The sequence below is a fragment of the Hippopotamus amphibius genome, chromosome 2, assembly GCF_030028045.1.
Source record: "Hippopotamus amphibius kiboko isolate mHipAmp2 chromosome 2, mHipAmp2.hap2, whole genome shotgun sequence".
NCBI classification, from domain to species: domain Eukaryota; kingdom Metazoa; phylum Chordata; class Mammalia; order Artiodactyla; family Hippopotamidae; genus Hippopotamus; species Hippopotamus amphibius.
Window position 1 is genome coordinate 146,651,712 of NC_080187.1, and position 19,529 is coordinate 146,671,240.

Below are 19,529 nucleotides of genomic sequence, written 5' to 3' on the forward strand. Positions count from 1 at the left end.
CTATGTGTTTGAGTTGTAGTTTTTATCTTCCCTACTAGGATGTACGCCCCTCAAAGGCAGGGACTTGTCTCTCCTGTTTAGTGCTGTGTCCCAGCTGCTATGAACAGTGCCTGGTGTGTACCTCTCAATAAATAACTATCGAATGAGTGAGTGTTTGGGGCAAATGGTAAATCATTCTAACAGTAACTCGTAGCCCTTATGCTCTGCAGGTCCCCATGCTCAGTCAACATTTGGGGAAAGAATCTGTGTTAATGGCATTGGGAACAGCTGGTAGAGAGACACCAGGTGATAGCCTGTGGAGGATGAGAGAGGAGAAGGGCAAAGCTGACAGTGGAGCCCATGTGACTGGAGGACCAGCGAGCGTGTTAGATGAGAGGAGAAGGTGGTTTGGGAGGGAGAAAGACCAGAGTTTGGATGCAGACATGTGAAGCTGGAGTTGCCTGAGAGTATCTGGGGCCGATGTCCACCAGCCAGCTGGGAATATGGGGGTGGGCAGAGAGGAAATGAACGTCCATCCCAGAGAGATGGTGGTTGAATCCGTGGGGGTGAGCGATGTGGCCAAGGGAGGAGAGGAGAAGGCTGAGGACCCAGCCTGTGGGCAGAGGAAGGGAGAGAAGAGGCTAGACAGGAGCAACTCCCAAGTCAAGGAAGGACTTTCATTGGGAAGGACCCTTGCCAAGAGGCCAAGGGCTGGGGACTTAGAAGAGATGACCTTTCTTGGTCTTGCCATTCCCCCGCCCACAAGCTCTGTAAGTGAGGCAGCAAAATGAGAGAACTTGGAAGGGGTGGTTCTAGCCTAGTGGTGGGGCAGATCTAAACCACAAGGTGGTCGTGTAAGAGCGTGGGTCGCAATCCAGCTCTGTGATGTACAGAGTCTTCAGAAGGTCCGTGTCTGCATCCATAAAGGGGTACGATTAACTCCTGCCTCGGGGTTGTTTCAGGCTTGACTGAGAATTGATGAAGACCGCAAAGGACTCCATAAACACCGGCTGCTGTCATCTCTGGGAATTTTGCAGAGAGACTGGGAGCTGAAGTAGATGCAATTAGCTGGGAGAGGTTTGGTGGTGCTGGGAATGAGAGACGGATGTCCGTGGTGCTCAAGTCCTAGTAGAAGGCCTCAAAGGTGGGGCTGCAGAGGGATGATGGGGACATTGGTGCTGGTCTGGCCCCACAGTGGGCCAGATCTAGAGGCCACCGGTGGATTAAGCTGTAGGGAAAGTGGTGGAAAGTGAAGCTTCCCTTACAATGTGGAGTTTGAAGACTTGGAAGAGCGAACTTGTGATTGGTAGGGCTGGAAGTGTGGGGGACAGAGCCTGGAACTCCCTTCCCCCAGAGTCAGGGGGAAGTGGAGAGGGCCTGCAGGCACAGTGGAAGGAGTCAGTATTTGGCCAGGACAGGGGTGAGGGCCTCTGGCCAAGCAGGCCTGACTAAGAGTTTGGGTCCTGTAGGGACTCCACGCTTCCTGTGAGAAATGAGGTCTTTGGGCTTTCTCAAGAGCAAATCTTACATTTTTTTTTTCCAGCTCTGACATCAGCCTGGCCTCCTGAGAGCACTTGGGAACAGGGGTGCCCTCTCTTGCCACCTAGGATTGGGCCACGCCTTGTAGAGGCAGGTTGAAGGTTGGTATTCTGTATGGGTGGTAATGAATACCTTTTACAAACCCGTGGGATAAAGGCAGAGCTGAGATGAAAGAAAGGAGAAGATACGGGTAAATTTTTATTTTATTCATTTATTTTTGTAAGAGTTCAGCTTTTTATTGGACGTTACCAAAGAGGTTTAGTCCAAAAGCCCAAAGCCCATGTCATCATCAGACTCCTCAGATTCTTCTTTCTTTGCTGTCACTGTCTTCTCAGCTGGGGCGGCAGTGGTGGAGGTGGCAGGACCTCCTGCTGGTGCCACCCCAGCTGCTGGACAGGCCCACCAGCCCCTGCCTTGCAGATGAGACTCCCGATGTTGACATTGGCCAGAGCCTTCGCAAACAATCCTGGCCAGAAAGGGTCAACACTTACGTCATCTGCCTTCATGAGGGCATTGATCCTCCGTCACCCTCACCTCATAGTTGTGCAGGATGAGGGCCGAGTAGATGCACGCGGGCTCCGGGATGGAGGCCATGGTACAAGCGAATGCAATGCGGGCACTGCTGGGCATGCCAGTCTCCGGATGAAGTGAAGGCCTCACCCCAGTGCAACCTGAGCTTCCTCGGAGGGACTGAGCACCTTAGTGGCAGCTGAGGAAAGGGAGCCAGCTGGATTTTTCAGAGACTGGGATCCATTGACTTCCCAGGCTCAGGTGATACGCAAAATATTTACCAACAGGGCTGGCTCAGGCACTGACGAGTGGAGGTACCAGATGGGGGCTGGCGGTCCTTGATGCTTCTGCCACGAGGCCCTGCCTCTCCTGTGGCGACAAAGAAGAGAACCCAGGAGGCTGCCACACCCAGAGCTGCTGCAGTTCGGTCCTCTGCTGGCCTGGGTGGGGCTCTGTTGGTTGCAGCTGTGGCTTGGTGAGTCAGTGTGCCTCTTCCTACTGCAGCCCTGCGGTGGGAGGGACGAGGAGTCTTCTCATACCCCATCCCTAGAGCCCTACAAACTAGCAGTGAAACTGGAAGCCAAGGGACAGCCACAAGCCCAGGGCACACCCACTGTGCCACCTTTGCCTTGGGCAGCCTGGGACTGAAGCTTTCCTCCAGCCTCCTGGTTCTGAGCACTTGGCACTGGGCGCCCTTCCCTTGACCCCTCTCCAAGCCTCCGAGTGGCTCCCCAGCTGGCCGCAGGCCACACGAATCTTACCCTGGCTGACAGGCATGAGGTAGCTGCATGCCAAAGATGGCAACGTGTACGGCCTGGGAGGTAATCCTTTCTTGCTAGGATTTGAACTGCCTACTGCTAAACCAGCTTTTCTGGAACTTCTCTTGTGTGTCTGGGAGGTGCAGCTGGTCCATGAGGAGGTGGCTCCCACTCAGATGCTGGAGCAGGCACTTTGGGGCTTTTTCTGTTGAAATTCCCTCTTGTTTTTTGCCAAGTTTCCCAGCTTATACCTGCCTCTTCTCCACCAACTGGGCCCTGCCTAGGCACCTAGGATGATGGATGGTGCCAACCAACCTATCATCTGTTTAAAGTACATGATGGCGTTACAACATTGGAAGGAAATCCCTGGGTCCAAGGTCTGTGCCAAACAGGCGCGTGTTATGGTGACATTACCTGGCATTGCACTTTGCCTGGCACAGGTCGGCAGCCCACAGCGGGCCCTCCTTGTCAGGCCCCTCCCTGAGCTTCAGTGCTCAGGCTTACAACTCTTTCCTGTCAGGTCACCCACTCCCAGCCCAGCCCAGACCTGCTGAGCTGCTCTGGGCCCCCCTGGCCCCAGAAGGGCTTCCAACTCCAGGCCAGACCAGGCCAGGCCTTGGTCCTGGCCGTCCCATCTGCCTGTCTTCAGGTTTTCCTCACTCCTTCACATCAGGAGAGTCTCTGCACAAACGTCGCTGTCAGAGGACTTCCCTGCCCTTCCCTGTGTCTCATGGCACTTATAACCTGACATGATAGTGTTTGTAACGTCAGACTCTTTTTTTCACTATTTTTTGCTGCTGTTTTGCTGTGCCTAGCACAGTGCCTGACCCACTTTGGCTATCAGTTAAAGAGATGATGGTTCGTGAGTGAATGAATGAATGAATATTACTGCTCTTTCCCTCTCAATGTGCATGGAGCTACACACCCACTCCAGGCTTGAGGGCAGGAAGCTCTGTGAGATGGGAGTCATGGGGCCTGGCTTCTCGATTCACTGTGTGACCCTGAGTGAATCATTTAGCTGCCTACTTCTAGCTGTAGGAACAGTGTATGAGAACGCACTTATCATAGAGACATAAAGTCCTGAATGGGATGTAAACTTGGTTTGAATCCTGGCTCCACCACCTGCCTTGGGCAACATACCTAACCTCTCTCTGCTTCCGTTTTTTCATCTGTGAAATGGGAGTAAAACAGCTTTCTTGGGACTTCCCTGGTGGCACAGTGGTTGAGAATCCACCTGCCAATGCAGGGGACACGAGTTCGACCCCTGGTCCGGGAGGATCCCACATGTCGCAGAGCAACTGGGCCCGTGCGCCACAACTGCTGAGCCTGTGCTCTAGAGCCCGTGAGCCACAACTATTGAGCCCACATGCCGCAACTATTGAGCCTATGCACTTAGAGCCTGTGCTCCACAACAAAAGAAGCCACTGCAATGAGAAGCCTGAGCACCGCAATGAAGAGTAGCCCTGACGCGTCACAACTAGAGAAAGCCGGCGTGCAGCAACAAAGACCCAACTCAGCCAGTAATTTAATTAATTAATTAATTAAAAAAAAAACAGCTTGCTTGAATCAGTCAAGGTTCTTGGTTGCAAACAATAGAACCAACCCAGAAGCTTACAAAAGGGCTATGGGGAAGCTCACAGGCTCAACAGGAAGGTGGAAAGCCCAAAACAAAGCTGACCAGGACACAAGGAAAAATATTCTGTGGAGCACGCCACCAGCACTGCCAACATTGGACCCCAGGGCCACAGACCCTGCTGGCCTTCCCTGAAGAGACAGACTCCTAGGCGGTGCCTCTGATGGTGCATCTCAGGTCCAGGGGCCAGGACAGCAAGTAGAGGAGGCTGACCCCAGCACCACACAGTGGGGAGCTTGCCTAGTGGGGAAGAGATGCCGTCCACCACATCACATGCAGTGAGTTGTCCTGAGAATTAGAGTTAATTCACAGCCTTGGACACAGCCGGTGGGAAGCCTGGTGGAATCCGCTGGAGTCAGTGTGTGCTTATCCTGCGACTCCGAGATGCCAAGCAAGTGTGCCCGTCCCCTGGAAGATGGGGATAACGGTGTTAACAGCAGTGCTATGCGTAGTCACCAAAAACTGGGAATAGCCAGGTGCCCATCAAAAATGGACTACAGGAATGTCTGGCTCAGTTCATGGAAGCAGAGAAGGAGGGGAGGGGAGGGGAGGGGAGGGGAGAGGAGAGGAGAGGAAAAAGGAAAGAAGGAAGAAAAGAAAAAAGAAAAGAATGTATGGCTGAGTCGATTTGCTGTGTACCTGAAACTATCACAACATTGTTAACTGGCTATACTATGATATAAAATAAGTTTAAAAAAAAGGTTATCACCACAAGAAAAAAAATTAGCTGTGGGGTGATGGATGTTAACTAAACGTGATGATCATTTCACAATAGATAATATGTCAAATCATTGTGTTGTAGACCTTAAACTTATACAATGTTATATGTCATTTATATGAATAAATCTTGAAAAATTTTGATTGTTTAAAAAAAAAAAAGGAATACATGAGTAAAGAAGTACCCTGAAATACTGCACAGCCATGAGAAAGAGCAACTACAACTCCATGTAACAACATGGAGAAATCTAACAAACACAATGCCAGCCTGAGAAGCCAGGCAGAAAACAATGTAGCATGTATGGTTTCCTTTATTTGCACTTCAAACACAGGCAAAATGAATGTATGGTTTTAGAAGCTGGGATAGTGGGTGTCCTTCTAGAAGGACAGAGAAGAAGGGGCAGGAGTGGGGTTCCTGGTGCTGAGAATGCTCACTTGATCTGGGTGCTGGTTTCACAGTGTGTTCGCTTTGTGAAGCTTCATTGAGTTCTTCATTTATGATTTTGTATTTTTCTCTAGGCTTGTTATACCTCAATTAAAAAAATAGGGACTTCCCTGGTGGCGCAGTGGTTAAGGCTCTGCCTGCCAATGCAAGGGACACAGGTTCGAGCCCTGGTCCCGGAAGATCCCACATGCCACGGAGCAACTAACCCCATGCACCACAACTACTGAAGCCCGTGCACCTAGAGCCCATGCTCTGCAGCAAGAGAAGCCACTGCAATGAGAAGCCCGCACACTGCCACGAAGGGTAGCCCCTGCTTGCCACAACTAGAGAAAGCCCATGCACAGCAACGAAGATCTAACGCAGCCAAAAAAAAAAAAAAAAAAAATATATATATATATATATATATATGTATATCATATGGGTTTGAGGAAAAAAAAAATAGAATTTGTCCCTGGGAAGCACCGGGGAGAGCGCCCATGGTGTGAGCCGAATAAATGTTAGGTCATTGTTATTACCATCATCCTTGTCACCAGTTGGTCTCCCTCCCCAGTGCACCCCGTCCTCCCACACCGTCCTCCCAGGCCAGAAGAGCCCCCTGTGTTCTTGACCCTCAAATCCATTAGGTAGACAGTGCTGCTGCCACAAGCACAGGGGTTCCAAGCTTGTTTGCGGGTGGTGGGGAAAGACCTCGTGGATCAGCATAACCCATTCACTCATCAAGGAATTAGCCACTTCCCTGCAGAGGCTGGGAGGCCAGAGAGAGTGAGAACTGGGCAAACTAAGGGCCTGCAGGTAGCTGAGGACAGGGGTGGAGACTGCGATCAGGGAGGTGATGGAGACCTGGGGCCTCGGAGGCAGGGAATGGGTTGGAGCCCATCCTGAGGACAGCAGGAAGCCAGGGAGGGAGTGGTCTGTGTGTGCGTTTGTTGGGCATGAGGGAGGTATATGTGCCCAGTTTTTCTCTGGCTTTAGCGAGGAGAATGGATGAAAAGGGAGGAAAAAAACATTCCAGGAGTCCAATTAGGAAGCCTTTGGTGGTGCCCAGGTCAGGGTGGGGCTGTGGAGGTGGAGAGAAGTAGAGGATTCGTGGGGCATTCTAGGGTTAGAACTGATGGGACTTCGGGATCGTCATCCAGTGTGGAGGGTGGTGTGGGGATGGGCAAGGCAGGCGATGACCAGGGGCTTGGACAGCCCCACAGATGACAGGCCCTGCTCTGTCGGGCACCATGGAGGAGGAGGATTGGGGGTGAGTGTAAGTTAGGTTTGGGGAGCAGAGTCAGAAGAGACTGAGATGTAGTGGGCAAGGCCAGTGGAGGGTGGGCTCGTGGGAAGGAAGGGAAGCCATGTGCGTAGAGAACCCCTGGCTTACGGGGACACTGCCCAGCTCAGGCAGCCAGTGCAGAGGAGAGGCCCAGGTGAGGAGAGTGTGGGCCATGGAACCAGGGTTTCTGGGGCTCAGTGGGAAGGGGGGGAAGGGCTGACAGGGGGATGGGATGGGTGCACAGAGTGGCCCGTGGCCAAGGATGACAGAGGTGTGGGGCCCGGTGGGCCTAGCAGTCTCTATACTTCCAGATCAATGAGCCGGGCACTGGTGAATGGGAGAACTTTGGCCCATGGGAAGGAGAGAGCCCAGCCCAGGGTGGTGGTGCATCCAGGGACGTCAGGCTGGATCATGTGTGTAGAGCCTTTGCATGACCTCCAACTCATAGAACAATATCAACAATAATAGTGAAAGCGGCTCTGGTAGACATTACTACTGTTCAAAACATCTATTGCCTCTCCCTGGGGGAGCATGACACTTCCCACACCTCTGACATCAGGCTTGGCTACCTGACATGCTTTGGTCAATGACCTGAGTGTGAGTGAGGTGTGCCACTTCTAAGAAGAAACTTTCGTAGTCATGGCATGGCCATGTTCATTCTTATATCTGCCAGGAGACCAGCAGTGTCCCAGATTAGGGCTGCTCCTTCAACCTGGGTCTTGAAGTGGAACTGAATTAGTGCAGAGCTGCAGCCGACCCATGACAGACACGTTACGTGAGCCAGAAATAAACCTTGTTGTAAGCTGCTTAAATTGGGGGACTGTTTGTTACTGCACTATCATGTAGCCTCAGCTGACTGCTACCACAGCTGGTGGATTTGGAGTGCTTACTCTGCACCAGGCACTGTGCTGTTAACCCTAACACAACTCTATAAGCGAAAGCAGCCAGATAAAAAAAGAGCACACGGCGTGTGATTCCATTTCTACAAACTTCTAGAAAACATAAACTAATCTATAGTGACAAAAAGCAGATGGGTGGCTGCCTGGAGACCAGGTAGGAAAGAGGGGGACAAGAGGGAGGAATTGCAAAGGGCATGAGAAAACTCTTGAGGTGATAGGTATGTTCATTACCCTAAGTGTGGAGATGCTTACATGAGTATATACACATCAGATCTTATAGACTTTTTAAATATGTACAGTTTATTGTATGTCAAGTATACTTCACAAACTGTTTTTAAAGAAAACCCAACTCTGTTAGACTAGAATTCTAATAAAATTCTTATCCTTATTTTACAGATGGGGAAAATGAGCCTCTTTGGGATTAAATTACTTGCTGAGGGTCAATTAGCTCTTAAAGGCTGGATCCAGAATCTGAACCAGGTGTGCCTGAATTCAAAACCTGTGCCTTCTAACCCCGAAGGAGTCTGAGTGGCAGGCCGAGGGCCCAGGGGTGAGGGCCCCCAGGCAGTGTGGGCTACATGTGGAACCCCAGAGACAGCCCCCGCTTAAACACAGCATTCCGCAAGAGTCACCTTGAGGGGGAGAGGAGGTGGGCAGACGCCAGGCCCCACAGGTTTCAGAGCAGCCCCACGTCTCCTGGAAGAGTGGGCACGGCATGGCAGCAGTGGGGTTCTGGAGCCAGGTGGTACCCACTTGGGAGAGCCGACTGTTAAAATTTCAGGAATTTCATGAATCAGTTGTTCAACATAGCCATTATTAAAAATTAAATTATATATGCTTACGATTAAATAAAATATGTAAAAAACAAAAGGTCATGATACTCAAAACTCACGGCCTTCTAATTATGTTCCCGGTTCTGACTGGTGTTTATGCTCTTGTGGTTCTGCACACCATCGTGTCTATTGGCGGAGACGGTCTCTTCCCAGCTCCACCTCCTGTGGTAGCTGGAATTCCAATTGGTGGGATGATTTACACCATGGAGATGGGAAAACCCTAAATCAGCGCTAACCCCTCAAGCCCACCCCCCTGCAGATTGTTAAACATTTAATGATCACATCACTGAGCCCTAGGGTCTTGGGTAGGAGGCTCAGATCTGGGGCTGAAGGGAGAGGCAAGTAGAGAGAGAGGCTGGAGGCCCTGGGCTGCCTGTAATGATGGTCATAAAACGGCCAGCAGGCCTGAGCCCGGCTGCCGGACAAGTTTTTTGTGTATTCCCTCACTTAATCCTCACCACAACCCTGAGAGGTGGAGTGCAGATGAGGAAACTGGGAAGATATAATACTTGCCCTGAGTCACTCACCTAATAAGTGTCACAGCCGGGACATAAAGCTTGACCTTTAACTGCTGCTGTCCACACACCCCGCTTCCTGAAAGTAGCTGTGTTGTTCACAGGGTCCAGTCTAACCCTTTCCTGAAACCTGCAGCCAGGCGCAGGCCCCAGGAGCCTGGAGTAGGCTTCAGTGACCCCTGAGGCAGTGGCCCCACTTCTCTCGTGGACAGCCTGTCTTGGCGGCCACGTTTTGTGCAGAGCTGAGTGCCAGGGAGCGGACTGACCCATTTCCCATGACCCAGGCCAAGGGCAGGTTGACCTTTTTCCAAAACAGCTTGTGCCTCGCGGGGGCCCTGGAGCTCTGGGAGACAGCCTGGGCTGGTGGAGGCCCTGAAGTCTCCTGAGGGCTCTGAAGAGAAGAAATTCCAGAATATCGTAGCCTGAGGGGGCCTCTCAGATCTTCCTCTCCACATGTGCGGAAAGTGAAGGCTCAGGAGTGGAAATGTCCCAGGGACTGACTGAGAAGGGCCCAACTGTCCAGAGTCTGGAGTTTCAGAGAAGGGTGTTCTGGAAAAAGTCTCAGGCTGCCAGAGCAAGAGGAGGAAGCCCTGGGAGGCAATATAGCTTGGAGCATTTTCATGGCGCCCTGGTGGGCAGGATGCTTGTGATTTTCTCTCTGTTGCTGGAGGTGGGGGAGGCTGCAGTGCAGGGCTGGGGGTGAGGGTTGGGTGTGCTTCAGGTGAGCCACGTGGGGAGTGGGCTGACGCTCACCTGGAAGAGGCTGGTGGGGGGGTGGGGGATGAGGAGGGCCCCGGGGCCCTACTGAGTGTAGTGGATTGAATTGTGTCCCCCAAAGAGACATGTCCAAGCTCTAATCTCTGGAACCTGTGAATATGACTTTACGTGGAAAAAGGGCGTTTGATGTAATTAAGTTAGGAATCTGGAGATGAGATCACCTTGGATGATTCAGGTGAGCCCTAAATCCAATGACAAGTGTCCTTAGAGGAGATACACAGAGGTGAAGGCCATGTGACCCCAGGAAGAGATTGTAGTGAGGCAGCCACATGCCAAGGACCACCTGGAGCCACAAGCGGCTAGAAAAGCCACTGAAGGATCCTCCCCAGAGCCATTGGAGGGAGCATCGTCCTGCCGACACTGTGACTTAAGACCAGTGACTCTCCAGACAAGTAAGAGAATACATTCCTGTTGTTTTCAGCCACCCAGTTTGTGGAAATTTGTTACAAACCCATCAGTGGAAGTGAAAACGGGCATGTTACAGAGATTCCTCCACCTCACGGGGCAGCACCAGGCGGGAAAGGCAGCTCACAGACTGGCAGGTGGACGGCAGTGGGCTCAGGCAGGGTGGGCAGGAGGAAGGCCTGCCAAGGGGGACGGATGGCAACGAGTGTGGGTGGGAGGTGGGCAGACGCTTGGAGCTCTCAGGGGGATGGGAGAGCCGGGGTCCAAGAGAGGGCTCAGGAAAAGGGCACTTTCAGGAGATGGCAGGGCCTGGGAAGAGAAGCAAGAGGTGAGAATTTCTTTTTTTCTTTCTTTCTTTTTTTTTTTTTTTGAGGATTGTGTACTGATTTTATTATTTACTGATTAATTCATACTTCATGTCAATGCAGAAAGGATATGTTGCAACCAGCTTATAAAAGTATGCAATTTAGAAAGGTAATGAAATGAAAATTACCCTCATGGCCCTTTTAATTAATAAATTAATTTATTTATTTATTTATTTATTTATGTTTAGAACTTTTATTGAGATACAGTTAACATACAATAAACTGCATGTATTTAGAGTGTACAATTTGGTATCCCAATCTCCCAGTTCATTCCCCCCCAACCCTCCCCGCTTTCCCCACTTGGTGTCCATATGTTTGTTCTCTACATCCGTGTCTCCATTTCTGCCTTGCAAACCAGTTGATCTGTACCATTTTTCTATATTCCGCAGATATGTGTTAATATACGATATTTGTTTTTCTCTTTCTGACTTACTTCACTCTGTATGACAGTCTCTAGGTCCATCCACGTCTCTACAAATGTCCCAGTTTCATTGCTTTTTACAGCTGAGTAATATTCCATTGTATATATGTACCACATCTTTTTTATCCATTCACCAGAGCTGAGAACTTCTAGAGAAAGACGCTGACATGCCCAGGGAGAGGCATAGCCAGAGGAGGCATGGGCCAGGCCAAGTGGGCCAAAGACATCACCCACAGAGGAATCATTACTGAGGTCTCCTGCGGGCCAGACACCGGTACATGCCATGCACAACCTTTCTCGTGTAACTCTCACCACAGCTCTACAAAGGGTTTTCCCATTTTACAGACGAGGAAGGTGAAGGTTGCCCAAGGTAGTTGCCCAACTTGTAAGTGTCAGACCCTGACTGGAAGCCACGTGTCTGCCTGCAAAGCCCGCCTCCTTCTGAGCACCCTGCCCTGCCCCCTGGAGGCTTCCCGGGCAGCCCGTGGCCAGCCGCTTGGGGGGGTGGGATGCGGGGGCAGCACTAGGATGGGAGCCTGCCCAGGGGAGCAGGGCTCACCCTGCCTTCCTGCCTTGCCTGTCCTGTCCCTCCCTCTCACCCCGCCTCAGGGACCTCTGTCCCTCCCGCTCGGCTCCCGGTCCATTCTGTCCCTTCCCCGTCTGGGACCCCGCTGAGCTCAGCTTCACATTAACAACAGGCTCTTTCCCACTTCCGGCCTTGCCAAGACAGCCAGCTCTAAAAGCTGCTCTTTGTCCTTTTGTCTCAAAAAATGTATTTTTAATCAATCTTATAATAAAACCCAAACTGAATTCTCGAAAACAACAGCAATGAGAAATAATAAAAGAAAAAAGATCTCAGCTCCACGAAGTGCTGACTCCAGCACCATCCTCTCCAGATCAAGCTGCTCTGGTTCCCTTCCTTCTCTCCCCTCAAACCCTACCTCCACCTGCCCACGCACAATTCCTGGTACCAAGCCTCCTAAATATCCCCTAGCCCCTCCGTCTCTGCCTGCTGCTGAGATCCTTCACCTCTGCAGAGCCTCTACCCCTCCCAATGCTCTTCCAGCCTCCAATCTGACTCCTGTCCGTGCTGGTCCCCACACTCTCCCCAGAGGCTCACTCTAAAAGACAAATCGGACTCCTTCAGAATCCTTTACTCCATATTCATAGAGTCTAAACTCCTTAGCATGGCATTCGAGGCTCCGGTGTCCAGTCCCTGCTCACCCCAGCCTCACACCCCACCAGGCAGCTGAGCCCTGCCTTTGCACTTGCTGGTCCCTCTGCTTGGGACACACTTCCTCCACCTGTCCATCAGGATAATTCAACTCAATCCTCAAGACTCAACCCAAATAGTTCTCTTTTTTTGGCCCTCTCCTGCCCTTCCCAGGCACAGAGTGGCCCTCGTCCACACTGTCATGACAACTGTGTGGAACTTGGTTCATTCATTCATCTGCTATGTGTCAACTCCCATGCTAGGCACTGGGGCACAGCAGAAAACAGAGCCAACCCAGCCCGTGCCCTGGTGGATGTTACCATCTCTGCTGCTGTTGCCCAGGTAGACGGTGAGTCCCCCAGGTACTCACGGTCTACCTGCACAGAGATGAGCTTGGTGCCTGCACAGAGATGAGCTTGGTGCCCACAGGCAGTGTGTGCTCCTTAAATGTTTGTTGACTGACTGACCAACCAGATGAGTGAGAAAATAACCTTAACCCTTTCTATCTCTGCCTTTCCCAATGCTTTTTCTTTTAAAGTAGTATTTTAATGGTTTTGGTGGTGGTGGTGGTAGTGGCTCCAAAAATAGTACAGATATATGTTTTTTCTAACAATTCAAAGAATGCACAGGTGTACAAGGAGAAAAATGATAGTCTCTCCCCGCCCTGCTCCTCCCAGCCCCCTGCATCAAGTCAGCCTCACTGAGGTCAGTTAGGTTAATCATTTGGCCGGTGCATTTCCATCACCTCAACACTCGTGACACTACACAAGTCTACATGCACTAAGAAAGTTCTTAGGAAGATGAGTAATAGCAATAATAGTAAATATATTACCTTGGCACTTGCTTTTTTAACTTAAAAATATGCTATGGACATCATTCCAAGGTCATATAGACAGAACTAACTTGATCTCTCCAACTGCTTGTAATGTTTCCTGTGGACGTTTAATACTTTGTTTAAATGGTACTCTGTGGACACTTTGGCCTTTCTTTCTTCTTCTTCCTTCCTTCCTTTCTTCCTTTCTTTCTTCCTCTCTTCCTTCCTTCCTTCCTTCTTTCCTTTCTTTCTTTTTCTTTCTTTCTTTCTTTCTTTCTTTCTTTCTTTCTTTCTTTCTTTCTTTCTTTCTTTCTTTCTTTCTCTTTCTTTCTTCCTTTCTTTCTTTCTTTCTTTCCTTCTCTCCCCTTCCTTCCTTCCTTCCTTCCTTCTTTCTCTCTCTCTCTCTCTCTTTTTTTTTTGTAACAAGGAATGCTGCAGTAGGCCTTCTCCTACATATCTTTGAGTTCTGGTTGGGTTTCCCCAGGGTTTAGGATAAAGCCCCCCAAAATAGATTCACTGGGTCAAAGGGGATATGCATGTAAATTTTTAATAGGTCTTGCCATTTAACTTTCTCAGATGGTCAGAGCAATTCACAAGAGCTCCAGGAGCTATGAAAGCATGAGTCCCCCCCACCCTGGCCAATTCTAGATGCTATTGATAGGCTAAATCTTTGCCAGTATCGTGGGCGAAAAATGACATCTCTTTGTTTTGAAATTGTATTTCTTGAATACAACTAAGGTAGAACATCTTTTCATGGGATGGTTGGCCTTTCTTACTTCCTCTTCTGTGAGTTTTTGCCAGTTTTTAATTGTGGTGTCTTTGTTTTTAAAAATTACCTTGTAGGAACTTTTTGAACCTTATTTGTAAACCCATTTAACATTGTTCAAAATAGAGTAACGCCTATCAAGGGCCACTATCAAGTCTCTTTCAGACACTCAAGGACTGGATAATTACTGAAGGCAAAAATTTACAGATTCTCAAAAAACAAAAAACAGACACACACATCCTATAGAAACACAGCCAGCTCAGATACAACTGTGGACCAGAATAGATATGAACCCACCCCCTCTTTCCTGCACCTTGCCCTTCAAAACCCAATAAAAGACTCAAACCCCCACCCTTTGGGGCCAATGTCTCTCTATGCGTCTGGCCCCTTTCCTCCCTTGGAAAGTGAATAAAAACTCTCTTTTCTTCCCTTGTAAATATTTCTGTAAATTATTTCACAACCCGCGTCAGATCGCCTAACATTATTGACATTAATTCTTTGTTGTATGTGTTGCAAATATTATAGTCCAGTGTAATAACTGTCTTTTGCCATATAGAAGTTTGTATATACGTAAATGATTTTTAAATCTTTTTTTATAGAAATTTGAAAACATGCTCCAAAGTAACGAGAATGATATAATGATTTCCCAATGTACCTACGTCTGAGCTCCAACGGTGATCAAGGCTAATTTTTCCCAAGGTATGAAGGTTTCTTGTTGACAATGCTTGTGGTGGTTTTTGCATTGTCGATTTTTGCTTCTGTGGAGTCAGATTTCTCAGTTTTTCCTTTTGGGGCTTCTGAGCTTTGCATAATATTTAGAAAGGTCTTCCCACTCCATAATTATTAATAAAACAAGACAAATTCTTCTAGTACTTCTAAAACATGATTTTTTAAAAGGTGGCATAGTGCTTTTTTTCACATGGAGGACCATAATTTATTTAACCAATCCTCAATTACTAAACATTAAGTTATTTCTGATTTCTACCCCACCCCCCTTTTTTTTTGGCCACGCCTCACAGAATCTTAGTTCCCCAACCAGGGATTGAACCTGCCCCTCCTGCAGTGGAAGGGCAGAGTCTTAACCACTGGACTGCCAGAGAAGTCCTCCCCTATTTTATTTTTAATTTTATTTATTTATTATTTTTTGGGGGTACACCAAGTTCAATCATCTGTTTTTATACACATATCCCCGTATTCCCTCCCTCCCTCGTATTTTAAATCATGTTGTATTGAGCAACGAGCCCTGACTTCTCCCACCTCATCTGGATTATTTCAAAGCAAACCCCGAACATCAAATAATTTCATTCATAAATATAAAAGTTCAAAAATTTTTAATTATAAAATGTATTAATCCTCTGTTCTTTTTGTCTTGCACTTCTAATTTTATTTATATTTTGAATAGCCAGCTTATTCACATGGTTCAACATTCAAAAGAACAAAAGGATATACTGAAAAATCTGTTTCCCACCCTGTTCTCTAGTTGTTCAGTTGCCCACCTGGGAAACAATCAGTATTAACAGTTTCTCGTGTATCCGTAGTCACTATATACATTATGTAAAAACGAATTATGTGCTTTTTCCCTTTTAAGATACAATTGATAAACTACTTGAACAATCTGCACCCAGCTTTTATTACTTAACAATGTCTTGAAAATTGTTCCATAGGTAGCATCCTAGTCCTTTTTTATAGCTACATACATCCCATTGCATGGACATACAAGAAGAGTTCAGTTATCCCACCTCTACTGGTGGATTGTTTAGGTCCTTGCCAACTACAGACAATGTTGCAGTGAAAAGCCTCATACATTCCCCATTTTGCGTGTGTATGAGTTTCCAGGATAAGTTTCCAGAAGTGGAAGTGCTGAGTCAAAGGGGACCTGTGCTTAGATGTTTGATAAATATTACCAAATTGCCTCTATCAAGTTGATTCAGTTTACACACTGGCAGTGCAGCGGGTGGGTGAGTGGGCTGCTTGTTCTCTTCCCACTCTTGTCAACATATCATGTTTCCAAGCTTTATCTCTGCTGATCTGATAAGTGAAGAATAGTATCTTTGGAGATACTCTTTTTTTTTAAAGTTTTGGTACTTTATTTTATTATTTTTTAATTTTTTGGCTGCGCGCGGGCTCTCTCTAGTTGCGGCACGTGGGGGCTACTCTTCATTGCAGTGCACAGGCTTCTCATTGTGGTGGCTTCTCTTGTTGCAGAGCACTGGCTCTAAGTAAGCGGGCTTCAGTAGCTGCGGCACACGGGCTCAACAGTTGTGGCACACAGGCTTATTTGCTCTGAGGCATGTGGGATCTTCTTGGACCAGAGGTCAAACCCATATCCCCTGCATTAGCAGGTGGATTCTTAACTACTGCGCCACCAGGGAAGCCCCTGGAGATACTCTTTCTAATGAGTTATTGATCATCTCTTCACATCTTTAAGGACCCATTGAAATTTCCCCCTTTCCATTACCATTAACTGTTTCTTCATATCCTTTGCCTGTTTTCCTCCATTTGAGTCATTGGTGCTTCATTTTAAAATGATTTGTGGGGGCTCTTTACATATTAGAGAAGTCAGCCCTTTGCCTATGTTATGAGTTGTGGTTCTCCCCTCCAGTTTAAACTTTTTCTTTTGACTTTGCTTATGGTGGTTTCTTGCAGAAAAAAAAAATTTTTTTTCTGTAGTCAAATTTATCAATCTTTTCTTTTGAGGCTTCAGGGTTATAATACTTATAAAGGACTTATAAAGGACTTCCCCACTTTGGGATTAAAAAAAAAAACAAAAAACAACTCTCCCGTGGTTTCATTCAGGAGTTACAAAACATGATTTGTTTTTCACATTGGGATAGTATCTCAGTATATGGGAAGACCATAATTAACTCAACCAATCACCTATAGCTGAATATTTGGGCTATTTCTGATTTTTCCTGAATTGTAAATAATACTGCAGTAAAAGCCTTGTCCATAAATATTCTATTTCCTTAGGCTGAATTCCTGAAAGTGACCTTCACTTCCATCCCCAAACTGCCCTCCAGAAAGTCTGGCTGCGCTTCTGCCACAGTGGCTTGTGTACCGCTCTCAAAATGCACTTGGAGCCTAAGGCAGAGAGGCAGCAATGCAGGATAGAGGATTCTCTCTGGCCTGATTGAGCCTTTCTTTGGCTTGTCAGCCATAGAGAGGATTATGTCAAATACTCTAGAGGAGGGGGCCAGGCACTGGAGAGAAAGAAGGAAAACCCAAAGTAGCAGCTAGGGTCTCACTCAGAGCTGACTCACTCTTACTTTACATACAATTCTATACTCCAATAAACTTGTGACCTGGCTTTTAAGAGCACAGGAACAAATTAGAAAGGGGAAGCAAGGCTGCTAGTTCGAGCACCCTAGCCCACTGTGCTGTTTCAAAAGGAAGAGCAAGTGCAAGGCAGTCAAAAAGCAACTACTTTGGACCATGTGGTGCAGTGCTGGTAACTGGTAACTGTCCCACAGTTACCAGTAATGGATGAGGAAGAGTCAATTAGATTGGATGATCTCTAAATTTGCTTCTAAACTTGAGATTCTGGAAGGTATCTTGAATGTTGTGGTAGACAGAGTAATGCCCCCTCCCCAGAGATGCCCTGTCCTAAACCCTGGATTCTGTGAATATGTTTTGCTATGTGGCAAAGAGGAATTAAAACTGCAGATGAAATTAAAATTGCTAATCAGCTAACTTTAAAATAGGGAGATTATCTTGGATTATCAGGGTGGACACAATGTAATCTCAAGGATCCTTAAAAGTAGATGCAGGAGGCAAAAGAAGAGTTAACACCAGAGGGATACAATGTCAGAAAGACTGGATGGACCACTGCTGGCTTTAAAAATGGTAGGGGGCCACGAGCCAAGGAATGCTGGCAAAGAAATGGATGTTCTGTAGAGCCTCCAGAAGGAAGCCCTGTGGACATCTTTGAATATAGCCTAATGAGATCCATCTTGGACTTGACTTACAAAACTGTAAAATAATAAGCACGTTGTTTTAAGTTTGTGTTAGTTTGTTGCAGCAGCCATAGCAAAGGAATGCAAACATCATCTGGTGCTGCCTGGTAAAAAGATGCCCAGAGAAGAGGAGAGCCCTGCCCCTGGCCGCACAGCCTCTGGAAGCAGCATACCCTTGGCTCCGGACTTTTTTTTTTTTTTGCTAGGCCCTGCTGCTTCTCTGCCTTCTTAATGATGAGCCCCAGGTATCACGGAAGTTAAATTATGTGCTCCCGAGATTCAGCTATCTGGAACAGCCATCTCCTGAGGATGCCCCGTAAATTTTTTTGAACGCGTGGGGCTCCACCCGCCTCAACTCGAAGGGCGAGGCTCTGTACCCCTCCCCCAAGGGCAGATGCTGTCCAGATGTGAGAGGGCGGGGCCTTGGGGCTGCGGCCACAGCGGGGCTGGGCTGGGGTGGGGGGTATGGGGGTTTGGGGCGAGGGGTGGTTGTGGAAGCAGGAGACCTGGAACCGAAGAGCAATTCGAGGGCCTGCGGACCGGCCGTCGTTGGAGCGGCTCCCCGTCGAGGGGCTCCGGGGAGGCCTCGGGCAGGCGGGGGAGGAGTCGGCGCAGAGCTGCGGGCGAGCAGGGGTTAACCCGGGAGGAGTAGTGGTCGGGTCAGGTTACTTCCCTTTAAAAAGAAGGAGAAAGGAGGAGTCAGGTCTTGGTGGGCAGTGTCCGTGGCTGGTCCGGCACTTCGTTCGGGGGAGGAGGCTCCGAGCCGGTGAGGGTCGGGCGCCCCGGCGGCCGCAGGCAAGTGGAGCGCGGTGGAGCGGGGCTGCGGGGCGCGGAGGGGCTGCGGGGCGCGGAGGGGCTGCGGGGCGCGGGGGGGCTGCGGGGCGCGCGGGGGCTGCGGGGCGGCAGCCAGAGCGCGGAAGGCACCTCGACGCAAGCGCGCGCAGAGACCCCGACGGTCCGCTGCCGACGCCGCCTTCTCAGACCCGTACGCCCCAGTCCAAGGGGAGCGAAGAATTCTTTTGGCCGAGATCCCACTATGATCCCGCGGCCACGTTAGCCCCGCAGCTGGCCTATCAGCCGGTCAGGGGGTCGCCCACCTGGAGAGGTGGGCCCCAGGGTGGGGAGGGCGGCTGCTGGGGCCTCTGGGGGAGGACGGACGGAGAGACCCCGCTGGTGCGGCGGACTCTACCCTGCTGCGGTCTGAGGCACGGTGGTGTGGGGACAGAGGTGCGAGTGCGGTGACTGTGAGGCACAGCAGCTCCGACTCGCAGGGGGTGGGGCGGAGCCAAAGATGGACGGAATCCCGGCCAGCCTTTGGGGTCTATACAGGCCCCGGGGAGGAGGGGGCCGGGGTCAAGGCCCCAGCAGGAGGCCCCGTTAGCTAACCTTGGACGTTTTGCCTTCGTCCTTAGCTAAGGAACTAAAGGGAATTCCTATTTTGAAGCACCCAGTTTACAGTCGTGGTCTCCCGGGCCCCTTACCACAACCCGATCGGGACTGGGATGCTGGTTCTCCTGCTGCGGGAACCGGAGTGCCGGCCGCAGCAAGCCCAGCAGCCTAGGTGATCAACGCGCCTACTGCAACCAGCACTTGTTCTGGGGAGGGGGTCCTAACCCTGCACCTCCAAAACCCCCAGCAGCGCAGCAGGCAGGGGTGCCTGGTTGGGCCATGCCTTGGGTTTTGTGTCTTGAATCCACCTCCTCCCTCCATCCTAGCCCAGGGACTG

The 19,529-nt window shown here is 49.4% G+C and overlaps 2 protein-coding genes and 1 pseudogene across 3 annotated transcripts in view; 2 read left to right on the top strand and 1 right to left on the bottom strand.

Moving 5' to 3' along the window:
- Positions 1-8,816, top strand: part of AP3S2 (adaptor related protein complex 3 subunit sigma 2) — a 60,588-nt gene extending 51,772 nt beyond the window's left edge. The window contains exon 5 of the mRNA XM_057720054.1: positions 8,138-8,816. Coding sequence (XP_057576037.1) covers positions 8,138-8,269 — 132 coding nt within the window. The 3' untranslated portion in view covers positions 8,270-8,816. The remainder of the gene's footprint in view (positions 1-8,137) is intronic.
- LOC130844061 (60S acidic ribosomal protein P1-like) lies at positions 1,777-2,383 on the bottom strand (annotated as a pseudogene).
- Positions 8,817-11,387: 2,571 nt separating the features above from the next.
- ANPEP (alanyl aminopeptidase, membrane) overlaps positions 11,388-19,529 on the top strand; it is a 30,710-nt gene continuing 22,568 nt past the window's right edge. For both annotated transcript variants that reach the window (XM_057723869.1, XM_057723870.1), the window contains exons 1-2: positions 11,388-11,427; positions 14,450-14,549. The gene's annotated coding sequence lies outside the window, so the exon portion shown is untranslated. The remainder of the gene's footprint in view (positions 11,428-14,449; positions 14,550-19,529) is intronic.